Source organism: Fringilla coelebs (assembly GCF_963513975.1).
Source record: "Fringilla coelebs genome assembly, chromosome: 3".
In the NCBI taxonomy this organism is placed as follows: domain Eukaryota; kingdom Metazoa; phylum Chordata; class Aves; order Passeriformes; family Fringillidae; genus Fringilla; species Fringilla coelebs.
Window position 1 is genome coordinate 68,436,815 of NC_140030.1, and position 15,792 is coordinate 68,452,606.

At 42.4% G+C, this 15,792-nt stretch overlaps 2 protein-coding genes across 2 annotated transcripts in view; one reads left to right on the forward strand and one right to left on the reverse strand.

Moving 5' to 3' along the window:
- Positions 1-5,543: 5,543 nt before the first annotated feature.
- Positions 5,544-8,262, forward strand: GREM2 (gremlin 2, DAN family BMP antagonist; the record flags this gene model as incomplete). Its single annotated transcript, XM_084202754.1, has 2 exons — positions 5,544-5,660; positions 7,755-8,262. Exons 1-2 carry the CDS (start codon positions 5,593-5,595, stop codon positions 8,260-8,262), a joined length of 576 nt encoding a protein of 191 aa, XP_084058880.1. The 5' UTR covers positions 5,544-5,592.
- Positions 8,263-8,701: 439 nt separating this feature from the next.
- Positions 8,702-15,792, reverse strand: part of FMN2 (formin 2) — a gene marked incomplete at both ends in the record, with an annotated part of 159,221 nt that continues 152,130 nt past the window's right edge. Inside the window, 3 exons of the mRNA XM_084202637.1 lie at positions 8,702-8,948; positions 10,712-10,769; positions 11,580-11,712. Coding sequence (XP_084058763.1) covers positions 8,702-8,948; positions 10,712-10,769; positions 11,580-11,712 — 438 coding nt within the window. The remainder of the gene's footprint in view (positions 8,949-10,711; positions 10,770-11,579; positions 11,713-15,792) is intronic.

The following is a 15,792-nucleotide window of genomic DNA, read 5'->3' on the forward strand; positions in this document are numbered from 1 at the left end:
TTCTGAATCCCCCTCACTGTCTGCTCATCCAGCCTGCGCTTCTGACTGTGCCCATGAGGATGTTGTGAGAGATGGTGTTGAAAGCCTCACTACAGTTGTGGTAGACAATATCCAGTGCTCTCCCCTCATCTATACAGGTTGCCATTTCATGGCAGAAGGCAATCAGGTTGGTCAGGCATGATTTTTTATTTGTGAATCCATGTTGACTACTCCTGATCCCCTTCTTGTCATTCATGTGGCTAGAGATAGTCTCCAGAATGAGGTGCTCCATCACTTTTCTCAGGGTTGAGGTGAGGCTGACCGGCCAGCAGTTCCTTGGGTTCTCCTTCTTGCAGTTTTTGAAGACTGGTGTGGCATTTGCTTTCTTCCAGTCCTCAGGCACCTCTCCTGGCTGCCATGGCCTTTCAAAGAAAATCATGAGCAGCCTTGCTATGGTGTCCACCACTTCTTTCAGCACTCATGGATGCAGCCTGCCAGGGCCCATGGACTTGTGGATGTCAAATTTGCTTAGGTGTTCTCTAACCCAGTCCTCCTTCCTACCAGCAGTCCTTTATGCTTGTCTCCTGGGTCAGAGATGCCTAAGAGATGTCATATCAGACCAGTTCAAAGATGTTCAGTCATTCTGCATCCTCTGTTACCAGCATCCCCATTCCATTTAGTGATGCATCCACATCATCCTTGGTTTTCCTTTGGCTATAGTTAGGTTTGAAGAAGCCTTCTTGTTCTCATTGACATACTTGGCCAGATTTAATTCCAGATGGCCTCAACCTTCCTTGTCTCATTTCTACTTCTCTGACAACCCCTTTATATTCATTCCAAGTGGCCTAACCCTATTTCCATCTCCTTAATCGTAGAAGTATGTCCAAATACCAGGCCTGACTTCATCAATACTTTCCTTCCCCTCTCTCCGGTCTTCTGGAGCTTCTGGAACCTGGAACAACCAGGTTCTTCAGTGACTCTCCTCACAAACTCCTGGTCCTGGCTTTAAAAAATGAGAAACTTCTCTCTATTCCTCCAGCACTTATACTACTTAAAACAAAATCAAAACCAAAAAACCACAGGTTTAACTTCTATGCAAGATTAGAAGGATTCAGCCTATGAAGAGCCGCATACTATAAATCAGTGATATAATATTTAGGTCAATATACTTTGTGGCAGGATGAGAGTGCAGAGAAGAACTGCTGGAGTAGTGTGATCCTGTAACACTAATGAAGTGACCAGTTACATTTAACCAAGGTTTGAATGAGCTTGTCTTAAGTTCCTGAAGGAAAGAATAGTTCACTGGTTTTAAACATGAATTTCTGCTGGCAGTAAAGGCAGATAAGAAAGAGAGAGGACAAGATGAGAAGGAAAAACCCATTCCCATGAGAAGGAAAAACCCAGCATTCAAGCTGGTTAGTTTTAGTTTCAAGGGTTAGTTTACTTTCCAGTTTTCTTCATTATTCCTTCTGTCCTAAAAATAACACATAACACATTGCTGAAAGACAGGAATAATTGGCTGAATTGTTGGTTCCTCTTATATTTTTGTGTATGGATCAAAAATTCTTTTGAACTCCCAGTCTTTTCAGGGAAAATTCAAGATAAAGCTCTTGGTAGTAGAAAATCTATTCAGTGAGAGCTGAATTAGTACGATGGAACATCCTTTCAACTAGCATAGACTGTCTCCAGCAGTGTCTTCTACAACCTTCCATTTTGTTGATGATTTACCTTATTTTTCAATACTTTAAGTTCATTGTTTGCAGGAACTGTCTTGATAAGGAGAACTTCTAAGTTCTGGCATTATTGGGGAAATGCTGTTCTATTCTGAGGAATGCAGCCTGGCATTGTTGAAAGCTAACTTTGTCTCCCCCTTTCAAAAAACAAAGCACAGTAGAGTGTGACTCCTGAGACTTCCAGCCTGCAGCAGGACCTTGCCTGGTTCCTTCCAAGCTTTGTGGTGTGCCGTGTAGGCAGTCTTGATTTTCTGGGGGAGAGGTGTTGGTGCAAGAGAAGAGGATGGATCTCCTTTGTGGAAAGGAGGGAGGATGGAGAGGAGGAAGGATCTCCATTCAAGCCAGCCAGTGAGGGTACTAGGAATTTATTAAGTCTGAAAGAAATGTTTTCCCCCCCAGCCATCCTCTGTTAGGGCTGTGATGCAACAAAATAGCTTTCTTTCAAATCACTGTAGAAGGGGTTCTTAGAGGACAAGAATGGAAACATTTCTGCCTGTAAATTTCATTAAATGGCATTAGATATTTGTGTTTAAATAATTGCTGCCTTTTGTGCTTTGTGCAGTGGTTTTGAAAAGTGATGCGTTGTACTCCCAGGACATGGTAACTACTGCTACAATGCAGATCTGAATAACTGAATCCTAGCTGCAGTATTGTGGTTTTTACACTTTTAAAAGTTTGCTCTGCCCAGCTTCCTGCATGTTTTGTTGTTGTAGCTGGCCTCACTCTTGGCAATTTAGTAATGGGAATCTATTAGTGATGGAATGACTTAATAAGACGCCCATGTCTCTGCAACAGGAGATACAGTACAGTATTCAGTTATTGCTAATGCTGTTGTGACATGGGAGAAATAGTTTCCAAAGGATAGTTAAAAGAGAAAAGTTAGCACCAAATACCTCCTTTGCACAAAGATGCCTGATTAGTCTTTATTGAAGTCTTTATGAGAACATAGTACCATTAGAATCATGCCTAACTATTAATAAATTTAATAAATAGCATTTTTGGCTTTCTGGTAGAGAATTTGATATTTCCTGGCTATCCACATCTGTTGCTAAAGCCAAGTTTTAGTTCTTTGAAAAGCTCTTGCCTGGCTTGTCTTCAAGGAACACTTCTTGTGTCCCATCTTAAATGTGAGAACTAACCATGTACATTGTGTTCTTATGTTATTATACATTTGACTGGTTTATACAGATTCTTTTTCTGACTAGGTCTAATATGAATGTAAGGGGGGGCCTAGGAAAAAAAAATTTGGTAACAGGGCTTCCTGCATTCAGCCATGCTCAAGTGACCTCTAAGGAAGGCTCTCATCTCTCTGATGTTGGCAGGGTGGAAACTGGAAGCAAGTGATACAGGTGGTCAAATATGGCCATCTATGTACTGTACTACGTAATGGGACTTGATTTAATCTGGTCTGTAATGCCTGCCTTTTGCTGGTAGTCACAGAGAAATATTTGTCCAAGGGAAGCCCTTCAGCTGTTAATTAAAATAGAAATTTTTCAAAAAGCAAAAAAAAAAGTCTGAATTTTTTTGTCATCTTCCTAGCCACTGGCTTTTACAGTACTTGAGACTGTACTTCTGATGGGTGTATGATAGGTTTATAGTACTAAATCTTCTTCATGAATCCAAACTGTAATTAAGCTGAATAGGTAGAGTCTCAAATTCCATGGTAAGACAGGTGTTTGCCAGTTTGGATTTTTTGGTTGTGGGTTGATTTTTTTTGGTTGGTGGGGATTTTTGGTTGTTGTTGTCTTTTGTTTTGTTTTAAATTGCCTGTGACTTTTATTTCTGAATTCCCTCCAGAAAGGTCTGGTGAAGAGATGATTGTGTCATACCTATATCAGAGAGTTGGATGCTTCTTCCAGGAATGCTGATAATGCTGAGTGCTTTGTATGTGCTACAAAGTCGGTGCTAAAGCAAACAAATGGGTCTCACACCTCCTGATTTCCTGAGCAGCTAACATAAAATATCACAGAGATCTTTCAGTTGCACTTCCTTTCAGTCCACTTGCAACCTTGAAGTAGGCTGATCTTCAAAAAGGAATTCCCAGTCAGAATCTTTGAAAACTAGAGGAAACATCAGAGCGGCCACTCAGCACAGATGGGCTCTGGTGTTACCTCCTGTCCTGCCTTTCAGACCATAGCACCCACATCTTCTTAGGGAGACTTCTCTGAAAACAATGACCTTGAATTCTGAAAGTGAATCCAATGCTCCAATGCAGAGACAACTTCCATAGGCACAAAACTGTAAGCTATTTTGGGGGTTACATTACTGCCTGTCCTGCTCTGGAGCTGGATTACTTTCAAGAATGCATGAGTTATAGGGCCAGGAGGTCAGTATGGAAAAGGGAGCCTATGTTGGTGGGTACTTTATGACACAGTAATTGGATACAAAGAAGAAATCAAGCTAGGGGCAGACACAGTGATCCTGGGTCTTCCCCTCCTAGCAGTGACCTGACCTCTGAATGACAGAGCTGGGTTTTGACATTCTTGCTTCCATGGCCAGGGATTTTTTACACTCCTGGGCCTGATAGTCCAGCTCCAGCATGCTGGGTTTGATGAGTTCATGAACTCATGCTTGATGCTGATTTCCTTATCTCAGGGAGAAAAAACTTGCCATGTGATATGTAAATGAAGCCAGGCCTTGCTAGGTGTCATGTCTAAGGTTAAGTTATTCTCAGCTCACGCACTGGAAAAAAGGTGTGTGGGGAACTGGCAGCAGCTGGCAACAACGCTTGAAGAAGTTGAAAACTGTCACAAGGGATCTGCCACTAGGTCTGCTATGGGGACCCCCAGCGCAGCAGGAATGGGGGGGCCCAGGCTGGCACTGGTGCACGTTGTAGGGGCACTGGTGTCTTGGGGCAGTTCTCACTTGCATGGTCTCAGCCACATGCTGTTTCATTCTGTTCCATCTAAGTAGGGCAGAACTGCCCTGTCCTTGCCAAAAGCCGGATTCTTCTCCAATACGTTTTGTGTTTCTTCTCATCCCGCTCTGTCTGCAGACAGACAGCATTCACCGTCCTGCTTTGGGTTCAAATTCAGTTTGCCAAAATCTCTTTCTCTGGGAGTCCTGAAGTTTCTCTTCTCTTTGCATGTGAGTGCTGAAAATATATGTGTAGTCCTTGGCAAGTTGCTGGCACCGTGTGACCTTGTTTGCACCCTTACTAGCTTGAATAGGGGATTTGTATGCCAGGGCTTAGAAAGGGGTGATTTGCAGGCTAGTAAGGGGTAACACTGTGATTAGAAATTCCACGATCTGACAGAATGCACATTTGACCTGCTAGTGTAGAATAGATTATTACTCCGTTATGTAAATATTTTAAGGTTCAAGTTTGATAAGGATCAATGACAGAAATAGGTGGTGTGTTCCTACCTGTCTGTAGAAGTACCTGCACGTATTGCAGTGTTTGGTTTATAACTGTACAATAGTGGCTTTGATTAATAATGCTTTATTAGTTATAAACACAGACTTACTGAATAAATCCTACTTACTCTATTGAATGGCTCTCCAGCCTACATAAAACCATTTAAGCAATTAGAATACTGCTATAGTATTTCTCTATATTGTAGACTTTGTTGTTCTCTGTCAGCTTTCCTGAATTCCTACATAGGATTTCTGCTTGACCACCACTCTTGGCACAGAAAGGAAACATGTCCTTTCAAGTTTCATTTTATGAAGAGAAAGGGCAGGCATGGTAAGATGGGGTTTCATAGAATTGTAGAGTCATGAAAGTTGGAAAAAAACCTTAAAGATAATCCCAAGAAAAGAGAGGGTGGGGGAAAGGGTGTGTCTCTCCTTCTGACCTTTGCTGTCCTCTTCTATGCCAGGATCAGAAAAATGACACTGGAGAGGCAGTATCCCTTGTGTTTCAAAAGGGTAGAAGAGTATGCCTGAGAAATGTGGCATAAGGCATCTTGTGGAGAGTTCACCTCTGTCTTTTTCTAGAAGACAAAGGTTTGTAAATCTGGTTTCTTTTCCTCCCCTTTCTATATAAAACACAAAATGCTGGGAATCAGTTGTTTTATCTACTACTGAAATGCAGCCATCAGTGCAGAATAACACGAGAACAATTTGAAAGGAAGCATGGAACACTGTATTCAACTGAAACTAATTACCTGATTAGGTTTTGGCCTGGCTGTGTGGGTTGACATCCAGTGGACTTGGCGACAATACCTGCCTGTAAAGCCAAGTCTAGTCTTGCTTCATTTAAAGACCTTGGACAAAACTTCTGGACTTGCATGCTGAATGCTAAGCAGTGTGAAAATAGGCCACTGATTTAAAGTACCCATGGCTACAGTGGGTGTTCAGGGGGGAGATGGCATGGTTGCAGATAAATGAACTTTTTTGTGGTTTAGGAACACTGATTTCCATTGAAAGGTGGTTCTCTTTCAAGCATACACTTGGGTGAAATTTAACTCTGCATCAGAACATCCTCTGTTTACAGCTATAGGATTGGCATTTTTGTTTCCTTCAGCACTTCAGGCTTCTCCCCTTAGAAACTTAGTCCAAGTCTTGTAGACTTAGAAAATTGAGATCTTGTAGACTTAGAAAATAACCTTAAGCAATGTCATCTTGTCTGCTAGAGTAGTTCCTTTTCTTTATCTCCACAGAAGTTAAACATGTTAGGTCTGCTTTATTAGGTGAGAAGCATTTGTTTCTGCTATTCTTGTCTTCTTTTCCACCTTTACTGAGAACACTTTTTTGATCTTTTGGTGTCATTGTTTGGAAAGTGACATGTTTTCCAGATAATAGTAGCTGTACAACATCTGAAGTGTCTATAGTGTTAGACATTATAATTACCAGTGTGATGGTAGTTTTTTTGTTTAGATAGCTCTCTAAAGGAAAAAAAAAATTAAAATAATTCCAATGATTAAAACCATTGGAAGGGTTTGAAGCTTTACTGTGAGGTGAGGGATGAGTCTTTCTTCTGTACACTATAAAAATATTCAGTGAGGATAAAGAAAGACTTGGAAGTGTTCTAGTCTCCAAGTGGGAAGCTTCTGTGCACCCACTTCTGGCACTGAAGAGACCCTCTGTTCTCTTTTCCCAGGGAGAGTGATGTGAAAGGAACTGTCAAATTAGCAGTTCACTAGTGACTTTATAAGGAAATTTAGTACACCTAGTCTGATGTTCTGGAAGCACATTGAGACCCCTTACAAAAATGAATTGGACGAGAGCTGGTAAGAGATGCTCCACAGAACAAGAATATGTAATAGAAAACCACAGAAAAAATATTTTTGCCATCTGGCTGACCATTTTAACTTAGCAGCAAGCTTATGCTCTAACCTATTCCTTAAAATCTAAAACAAATATTGAATCCTCTCATGTTTACAAACCTTCTTAAACCATTTGCCCAAGAGGCCTTGCAGTTGTGAAGTTCTCTAAGTTGTGTTTAAGCATTTCCTCTTACTGAAAAAATAAATCCATCAAGGTTTTGGCCTCATGCAAAGACAACAAATACAAGCCTGTAAGTGCCATAAGAGCACTAAGAAACTTCAGAAGCAATTTAAAATAATAAAAATAGTTTTTTTGGACACCCCCTGCTACTTCTGTGGGGAATGAGGCTGGGCTGGCACTCGGGGGCTGGAGAGACATGGGCGTGCACTTTGTGTAACCTGGTATTCCCTTCCCCTCTCCCCTGCCATCCCCAATCAGCTCTCACCTTCTTGGCAAGAGCTGAGCCTTTGCTAGCCAGGAGTTTGCCCAGCTGTTTGGCCCAGGATTTCACAGAGAAGTAGGAAACATATCTGGCTGAAGCTTTTGTAAAACCACCACTTCAGCCACCAAAGCATCAAAGTCCCTGTGGGGAAAAAACAAGTAGTTGGAAAGTTTGGGGAGGAGGAGGGGGAGCAGTGTGACTTTCCAAAGGGCCCGGCCTCTTCCTGATAAGTAATCACCCTAGAATAGAGCTAATCTAGGAAAAGTGATGGGATTATAAAGAAGGCAAGATCTCCACTTCTTCTGAAAGCATGCCTGAAGTACCAACTCCATTCCAGTTCTGTGGTTTGAAAATGTTTCTTCTAACAGTGCCTTGCGTTGCCTTTGCAGGATGGTTTGGAAATTTGCCCTGTCTGTTCTTCTGATGGCAGCGCTGGTCCGAGTATCGGACGCCAGGAAAAACCGCCCCGCAGGTGCCATTCCCTCCCCGTACAAAGGCAGCAGCAGCAACCACTCGGAGCGGAGGCAGCAGCTGAACAAGGAGGTGCTGGCCTCCAGCCAGGAGGCCCTGGTGGTCACCGAGAGGAAGTACCTCAAGAGCGACTGGTGCAAGACGCAGCCGCTGCGGCAGACTGTCAGCGAGGAGGGCTGCATCAGCCGCACCATCATCAACCGCTTCTGCTACGGGCAGTGCAACTCCTTCTACATCCCGCGGCACGTCAAGAAGGAGGAGGAGTCCTTCCAGTCCTGTGCCTTCTGCAAGCCACACAAGGTCACCTCTTCGACCGTGCAGCTGGAGTGCCCCGAGCTGGACCCACCGTTCCGACTCAAGAAGATTCAGAAGGTCAAGCAGTGCCGGTGCATGTCTGTGAATCTGAACAGCTCGGGCAAACTGTGAGAACAGGCACGTAGCTGCTGCTTGGTGTCGTCTCCATCAGCTTTACTGCTGCCTCTCCTCTTCCACTGAGCAGACTGTCCATTTTGTTGGTTTGTTTCTTCTTTTCCTTTTTTGTTTTGGTGTTTTGTTTTCTTTCAGGAGGCATCTCTCCAGCAAGGAAAGGTTCCTTGTCACTTGCCCGCTGGAATAACACTTTATAACCGGCTGCGTTAGGCACTTCACCATAAAATTTCATTGTATTTTAAATATTATTTGGCAGTTGAATCTTCTGGAGTGGAGCAGGCTCACAGAAGTTGGGATTGATCATCTAAGTGACCAGTTGGCTGAATCCAGCGTTAAATGTTTCCACTGTGTGGAGTAAAGCCCTCTGCCCTACACTCCAGTTCCCTCCACAAGTTGAGAACGCCTTCCCCGTGCTTTGGTCTGGAGCTTGCTTCTCTCACTTGGAAGTGCTGGGGTGCTGCCCAGGACCGGGGGACACAGATGAGGGAGAGTAACGAGGAGTAATGAGTGAAAAGCAAGCGAGACTTTCCGACGAGGCTCCTCTCCTTAAGACGGCTTCAATTGTGCAATGACAAATGATTCTGGGCTTGTTGTCTGAGCGGCAGATCAGAAGCAAGGGGAAGAGGGCGAGGCGCTGGGTCAGCCACGGTGACCACAGAGCAGACTGAGGGTGGGTTCTGATGCTGTTGTGGTTAGAGTATATTGAACACATGGCCTCTGCAGCAGTGTTTATTTTGTAACCTAGCTATAGTAAACAGCTGTTTAAAGTATTACAGACCTAGCCATGTATATTTTTCTTGTGGCAGAGTATGCCAGCGATTAAAATATGTTAAGAGACTCGGTTGCTAGGTTGGCTGCCTGGCTTAAAATGGACATGGTTTTACTATGCTTTTGGTAGGCTTTGTATGTTAGATACGTGTGTGTGTTTCTTACTCCAAAAAGGACAACATCCATTTCTGACCTTATATTTTTTATGCCTGCTCAAACCAGGGGAGGTAGAAGGGTAGTGGGAGAGAATGTTTAAGGGAATGATGCGTCCCCAAAGGTATAAAAGCACTGTCACACAAAGGACAAAGTTTGGTCATTGCTGGACTGAATATAAAAGCTACATAAGTGTCATCAAGTTTTGGGAGTGGTGTCTCTCCCATGATTGGAAACCATGTTAATGTGTTAGTGTTAAAGGACAAACGCCTCAATCAGTGCTGCTGGAATGGGTCACAGCTGTGGGAGCAGGGAGAGAGTAAGTTGTAATTGCTACACTATTGGTGGTCCACTCAGTTTTGGAGACCTGCGCAATAAGTTGGTGAACACTTGCAGTTCATTTTAAATCATGCTACGTTGTTATTCAGTTGATGGAGTTTAACATGTCCTGTATATCCCATTTGTTACAGTTCTGATTTGTATTAGTCCCAGCTGCATTAAAATCCTGTCTCAAACCAGCCCCTTCCCCCAAACCAAAGCCGGTGCGCATGCAGTTGTCTGAAGCTTACAAATTAAAAATGACACGCCGACTCCCCGTGCATGTTGCACAGCTCAGCATCTGCAGCCTGCTGCCGGAGCCCCTCCCCAGCAGCCTCTGTGCACGCAGCCACTTCAAGGGGTTAATGTGTTCAGCCCTGTCGCCAGCCGGGGCTTCAGAGCCACAGGTCCCCATTATGTGGCACAGGCCTCCCTAAGAGGCTTTGGGGACTGATCTCCACCAGAGCTCCAAGCGGTTTACAGGGACTGCCGTGGGCAGGGTGAGGTTGGTGGGGTCTGGCAGCCCTCTTACAGGAACAGACATCGCTTTTCTGCTCTGACCTTCCAACGTGTCAGAAGTGCACAGGGACACTCCTGGCGCAGGGAATGCTTTAGGGGCTGTTGCTGCTGCCCTGCGGCATCGTGCCAGCCCCAGGATGGGCACAATTCAGACTAGTCTTGAGGGTGTGGGTGTGGGTGGGGTGCGGATGGGGAAGGTGGCAATATAGTCTACTAAGACTGCGGGGATCTCAGTCGTCACTTGAAAGGAATCAACTGAAAGTCAGACACTTTGGACCAGAGACAGAAAAGCACCCTCGTAAATTCACTTAAGAAAAACGTGCAAGAATCTTTACCTTTAAGCTATGCCCTGCCTGGGTTTTTCACCAGTTTGCAATATGAATATGCTGCAGCTTAAAGCTCCTTCTAGGAGCTGTGTTTATGTAAAAAACTGAGTTGAGCTTGTAATGGTTAAAACTGTATTTAATTCTTGTTTTATAAATGAAAACAAAAAATGAAGAAATGCTTTAAGTATAATGTAATTATTTTATAGGTCAACTATTAAATTATAGATTAAATAATAAAGCTACTCTAGGGTTATATGGCATCCAGGTGTTTTGCTTCAACAGTTCGTGTCCAACTGCTCTCTAATCAGTATATTCTCCAGCTTCCTTTTCACCTTCCCAAATATAGGTGAATGATGGCTCACCCTGACAGGTTGGGAAAACCTAACTGCTCCCCTTGTTTCCCACTCACCTCAGAAGTACCTGGAAGGCAAGAGGGAATAATAAAATGCATTATTCTTAGATTCTGGAGTTGATTTTGCATGCACTTATTCTGGGTTTTTTGGTAAACTGACGAACAAAGCTCCACCACTGGCTGAAACACTGCCATTGTTTGCTATAAGAGGAGTAACTGACCTAAATAATTTTATTTAAAATGTATACAGATCCTTATGTAACAGGCACCAAGCTACTCATAAGGAAAAAAAAAGTTATACCCTAAGATATAGGTGAGTTTTAGTTGCTGCTGTCAGCTCTTGAATAGGTTCAACATTTGGCAGTCCAAACATGAGATAGTATTTTGGGGTTTGTGGTGTTTTTTTCCTTTACCAACCCAGAGATAATTCAGCTTCTCAAGGGAAAATTTCTGTGTGGAAAGGGAGCTCTCACATTGAATGATGAGCCTCCATGTGACCAGAAGAGATGCCTGTGATGGGTCTTGAAAGAAGCAGAACCTAGACCACAGGTAGCAAGGGAAGGCTCTGTCTTTTATGGCACTGTGCTTGTAGGAGCCCTTTGCTGTGTTCCCTTCCCTGTCTCTTGCCCACATCTTCTCACAGTTCAGTGTTGGGAGACTTCTTTTGTTTTTTAGTAGCTGGGGCTTTAGAGAATGAGTGTTTTGCTTTGCCTTAGCTTCCCAGATGTGGGAGGGCTCTCTGCTCAGACCTCCCAAGCACCTCTGTCACTTGGCTCAAAGGGAGCTCAGCAGTCACCTCCTCGAATGCCCCTCTCTCATTCCCACCCATCTCTTGTCCAGCCTCCTGCTTTGCAGGTCATGGATTGCCCAGCACCTACCTGAACCTCTGCTGCTTGAGGCACAGCCCAGACTCCAGCTCCAGTTCTCTCTCTGTTGCTGCCCAACTGTTGAACCATCGTTGTACCAGAGGCAAACTCTGTGATCCAAAAATCTCCCACTTGTGGAAGCAACCTAAGAACAAGGCAAATCTCTCTGGGCAGATGGAAAAGCTGTAGGTCAGACAGGTGCAGTTACTTAAAGTGGACAGGTGCTAAAGGACAGGGAAGGGGAAGAGGACAGTGCATGTTAAGCTCAACCACAGTGGGACTGCTGTGTTGGCAGGGCCCCAATTTGGGGTGGGTGGCAAGTGATGCTTCTAAGACAGTAAATTTGAGCAGCAGCTGGCAATAAATGAGATAACATTTATTAGTGCTGATGCAATTGGGACCCTTTATGTTCAGAAAGACAGCATTTATACACCATTTTTTGAGGCAATGGACTTACCCCTGGATGCTCTTATAAGTAGGTTGGAAGAATATCATATACAGGAACAGATGGGTCAGTTGTAAGCAAGAGAATAACTCAGAGAATCTGTTCTGTAATGAGAATCCTCTTGATGGGTTGCAGACATGAATGGTATTGGGGCATGGTTTTCTCTTTTCTCTCTTTCTTGTTTACACTATATTCAGTAAAACTCAACTTCATCAGTTTTCACTTATTCTGTCCATAGCAGTTTAAAATTTGTGTAACTGAAATAAGTAGTATAGTGGATTTGTCACAAATTTGGCTTTGCTTTTAACCTAGAGTCTGCAACAAAATAATTGCAATGCAATGACTTGCTATATGTTCTCTCAATGAAATTAACATTTGCTTCCAACTTTTTAAGCTGATCACTGAAAAATTGGGCAAGAAAAAAAGTCTGTCTGTGGAAGATCCCTCTAATTATTATTCCCACTGCCACAGTTGGTTAATACTTAACTAAGTTTTGGAACTGTTTTGGGATGATGAAAGGTGCTATAAAAAAAGCTAACCCACTACAGTGTCCTGACATGACAAAGTGCCATGCTTCTGAAAGGCTTTAATTGGCGGGCAAAACAACATGAATCCTCTTAGCTCCTCATAAAAACCAAATTGTTCTGCCAGCACATCACATCTGCTGCTCAGGTATGAAAGTCCTTCTTTTGCTGCTGCATTAAGTAACAGTGAGCAATGTGTGGTGTTAACAATCAACAAAGGCTCAGAATTTTGTCTCTGACAACTCTTGTAGAATTAGGGCCAGTTCTTCAATGCAGAGTGCTTGATGTTGCAGTAAAGAGGGGGTTGCAGCAAATGATGGGAGAGGGGACCAGTGAGGTGTTCATGCTCTTTAAAAACCCCCCAAACAAACAAACAAACAAACAAATGAGCATTGGTCCAGAATTCTGTAAAAATTTGAGTATGCTGCTAAAAACAAAGAGCAGAAGTAAAAAGTGCTGTGAGTCCCCTTTGGATGTTTTTTGGGTCAGCTGTGGTGCTGCACAGTGGTGCTGCATGGAGGTTTGAGATAGTTTGGAGAGGAGCTGTATAAAAGAGCTCCTCCATGTTCTACCAAATAGGCTGGGTCTTAGTAAGATGAAAGAAAAATCTATGTAGTGGCATGTGTCTTAAGATTATAATATGGTTCCATCAGCTGCAGTCAACCTTTGACACTTCAGAGAGAGAGAGGCTTGAAATAACTTCTAGCATCCATGCTGCAGATCCTGTGGAAAGGCTATGTATGTGTGTGACAGATTTAGGAGGCTACTGGACCTTTTAGGAGGTTGCTAAAACACTTTTATATCTATAAAAGGATTATAATATGCAGATTATACTTCTCAATGCATGTTTTTACCCTACTAGCATTTTCTTGAGACTCTTAACTCAGCAATGTAGTAGGACCAGGTTACAAACCTGAGCCAAATGCAAGACTGGGAGGCATTCACAAGCTGGAGAAGTGAGTTTTACATAGTCTCCTTGGGTAAAGAATGCTGCAGCTCTCACTACCACCACCTGGGGAATAGGTAGTGTATCAGCATAACTGGGAATTACTGTCTCTACCATTCCAAAAGGCAAGGAAAGAGAAGTCTTATTTCCTCTGCTCTCTTCACAAAGGCTCTTCCTTGATCACAGGAGCCAGAATGGGATGTGGTGCTTAGGGAGCAAATAGTTTGTAGCACACTACAGCATAGCCAGAGAGTGACAAGAGAAGGCAGTTATTTCATTATTATTCCTTTTATTTTCTTATAAATTAACATTCTAAAAAAATTGGAATAGAAACACTAAATACAGTATTGCACATAGTGATCTTTGTTAGATGATCTATTATTTCATTTAGTATAGTAATATACATACTGTAGGTACTGAAGAGAACAGGAAGGCTACAAATGAAAACATGCTACTGTATCCTTGCACTTAGGAGCAAAGTTAGGGAGGAGAAGACTATTGTTTACATAAATACAAACATGGATTTGAATCAGTGCCATTAAAATAGCTTTACTCTTTAAAGATTTTTTTTCCATAAGTTAGTCGTAACAGCAAATAATCTCTTGTTTTCTCTTCCCCAAATAGTAATGTTACTCCCATCAACACAAAATTTTAGAATTCCATTCTTGGTAATTTATATCCCTGCCAGAAATTACTGCTAGTACAGATTTTCATAGGTTTATCAGCAACAGGAGACTTGCTTTTCACACAGTGAAAAAAACCCATCTTTTCTAGTGCTTGGAATATGTGAAGAATAACGGATTCCTGAGGTCATATTTTGCACTTCCTTTTATGACACCCTGTAGAGTATATTAGCCTCTGAACAGCTCGGAATGTCTCTTGATGTGCTCGATTAGACAGGGAATAATGCAACTCAGCAGGTTAGAGCTCATTGCCTTACCCCAGTGTCTTTCAGGCTCCAAAGCTGTAAGCACGTGCATCCAACTGAGTTGCTCACACGGTCTGCTTTCAGGAAAAATTAGCTTAGAAAGAAAAATGTTATCAAACTGATTGGTTTGGGGCTCATAAATAAGGACTGGAGGAAGGGGTTGTTATCAGTTGAGCAGTCCAAAACTGATACAGCAAATTCTGGATTGCAAAAAGGAAGTAAGCATGTGGTCTAAAATGGAAGCCCTAAGTCATATATTTCAATCATTAACCTCCTAGTCAGGGACACTGAAAGCCTGGAGGAAATGTCTGTAATTCTGTTAGGTGTGAAATTGATGTCAATTAGTTGGTAGTCTATGTTCTGTCACTAGAATTGGCTACTGTTTTCCATAAATGTTGTCTCCATGTGCATCTTTTAATAGCTCTCTAAAGGAGTTTTAAATTAACTGTAAAGCTAATTCCAGAAGGGAAGTCATGTACATGTGGCCAAAAGCCTGTCTGACTTAAGTGATCAGCAGTTAAAACTATACTATACCTTCTAAAGTTCATGTAAAAGTATTAGCCGCTTTATATATTAACAAACTATAATAGCCAAATCTCTCATACTCTCTATCATACTTCTGTGCTTTTCTGTATTTTTCTGCCTTTTTTTTTTTTTTTTTTTTTTTTTTAAATGCTGGATTTCTGACCCCCATACTACCTGGCATTCGCTATCTGGCAGAAGATGAAGTAAAAGTATGCTGCCTTATCGATTTTAAACATAGTTACAGTAAACATCTTGTTCCACAAATATTTAGTCATGGAGGGCAACCAAACAAGTTGGGAAAGCATTGATTATACTGTATAAACAGCACTTAACAATTCAAAATACAAACTACAAATGCCAACATGAAACGGATACAAACAATTCACTAGGGGTAACATTTCTTTCCCTAAACTAAGTGCAGTGCCATGAAGTATTTGTGTCAGATGTTGCCAGTAGGAATGGAAATGTTTTACTGTATCAAGTAGCATTCTTATGAAGTTCAACTTAATGCAATTTTCAGCATGTTCAGAACTGATGCAGATACCACTTTTTATGCATGCTGACTTGTCCTATTTGTAATATACCGTACACTTTACACAATACCATTTTTGAGTGGCAAAGGAGATAAGAGAGTACAGGGAAGGTGTTTCAAGTCCATACCTAGCCTATTTCTGGGCACTCCATTAAAGTGATTACATTCATGAATGAATGCACAATAACACATCAGTTGGTGGAAAACTCTAGAGAACAAAACACAAATTTTAAAAGGTCAATGAAGCAAATGGTCAGGATGATGTAGTTTCCTTCCCTCTCACTCCCCACCCACAGGCGTGTTGAATTTTGGTAACCAGGTAACA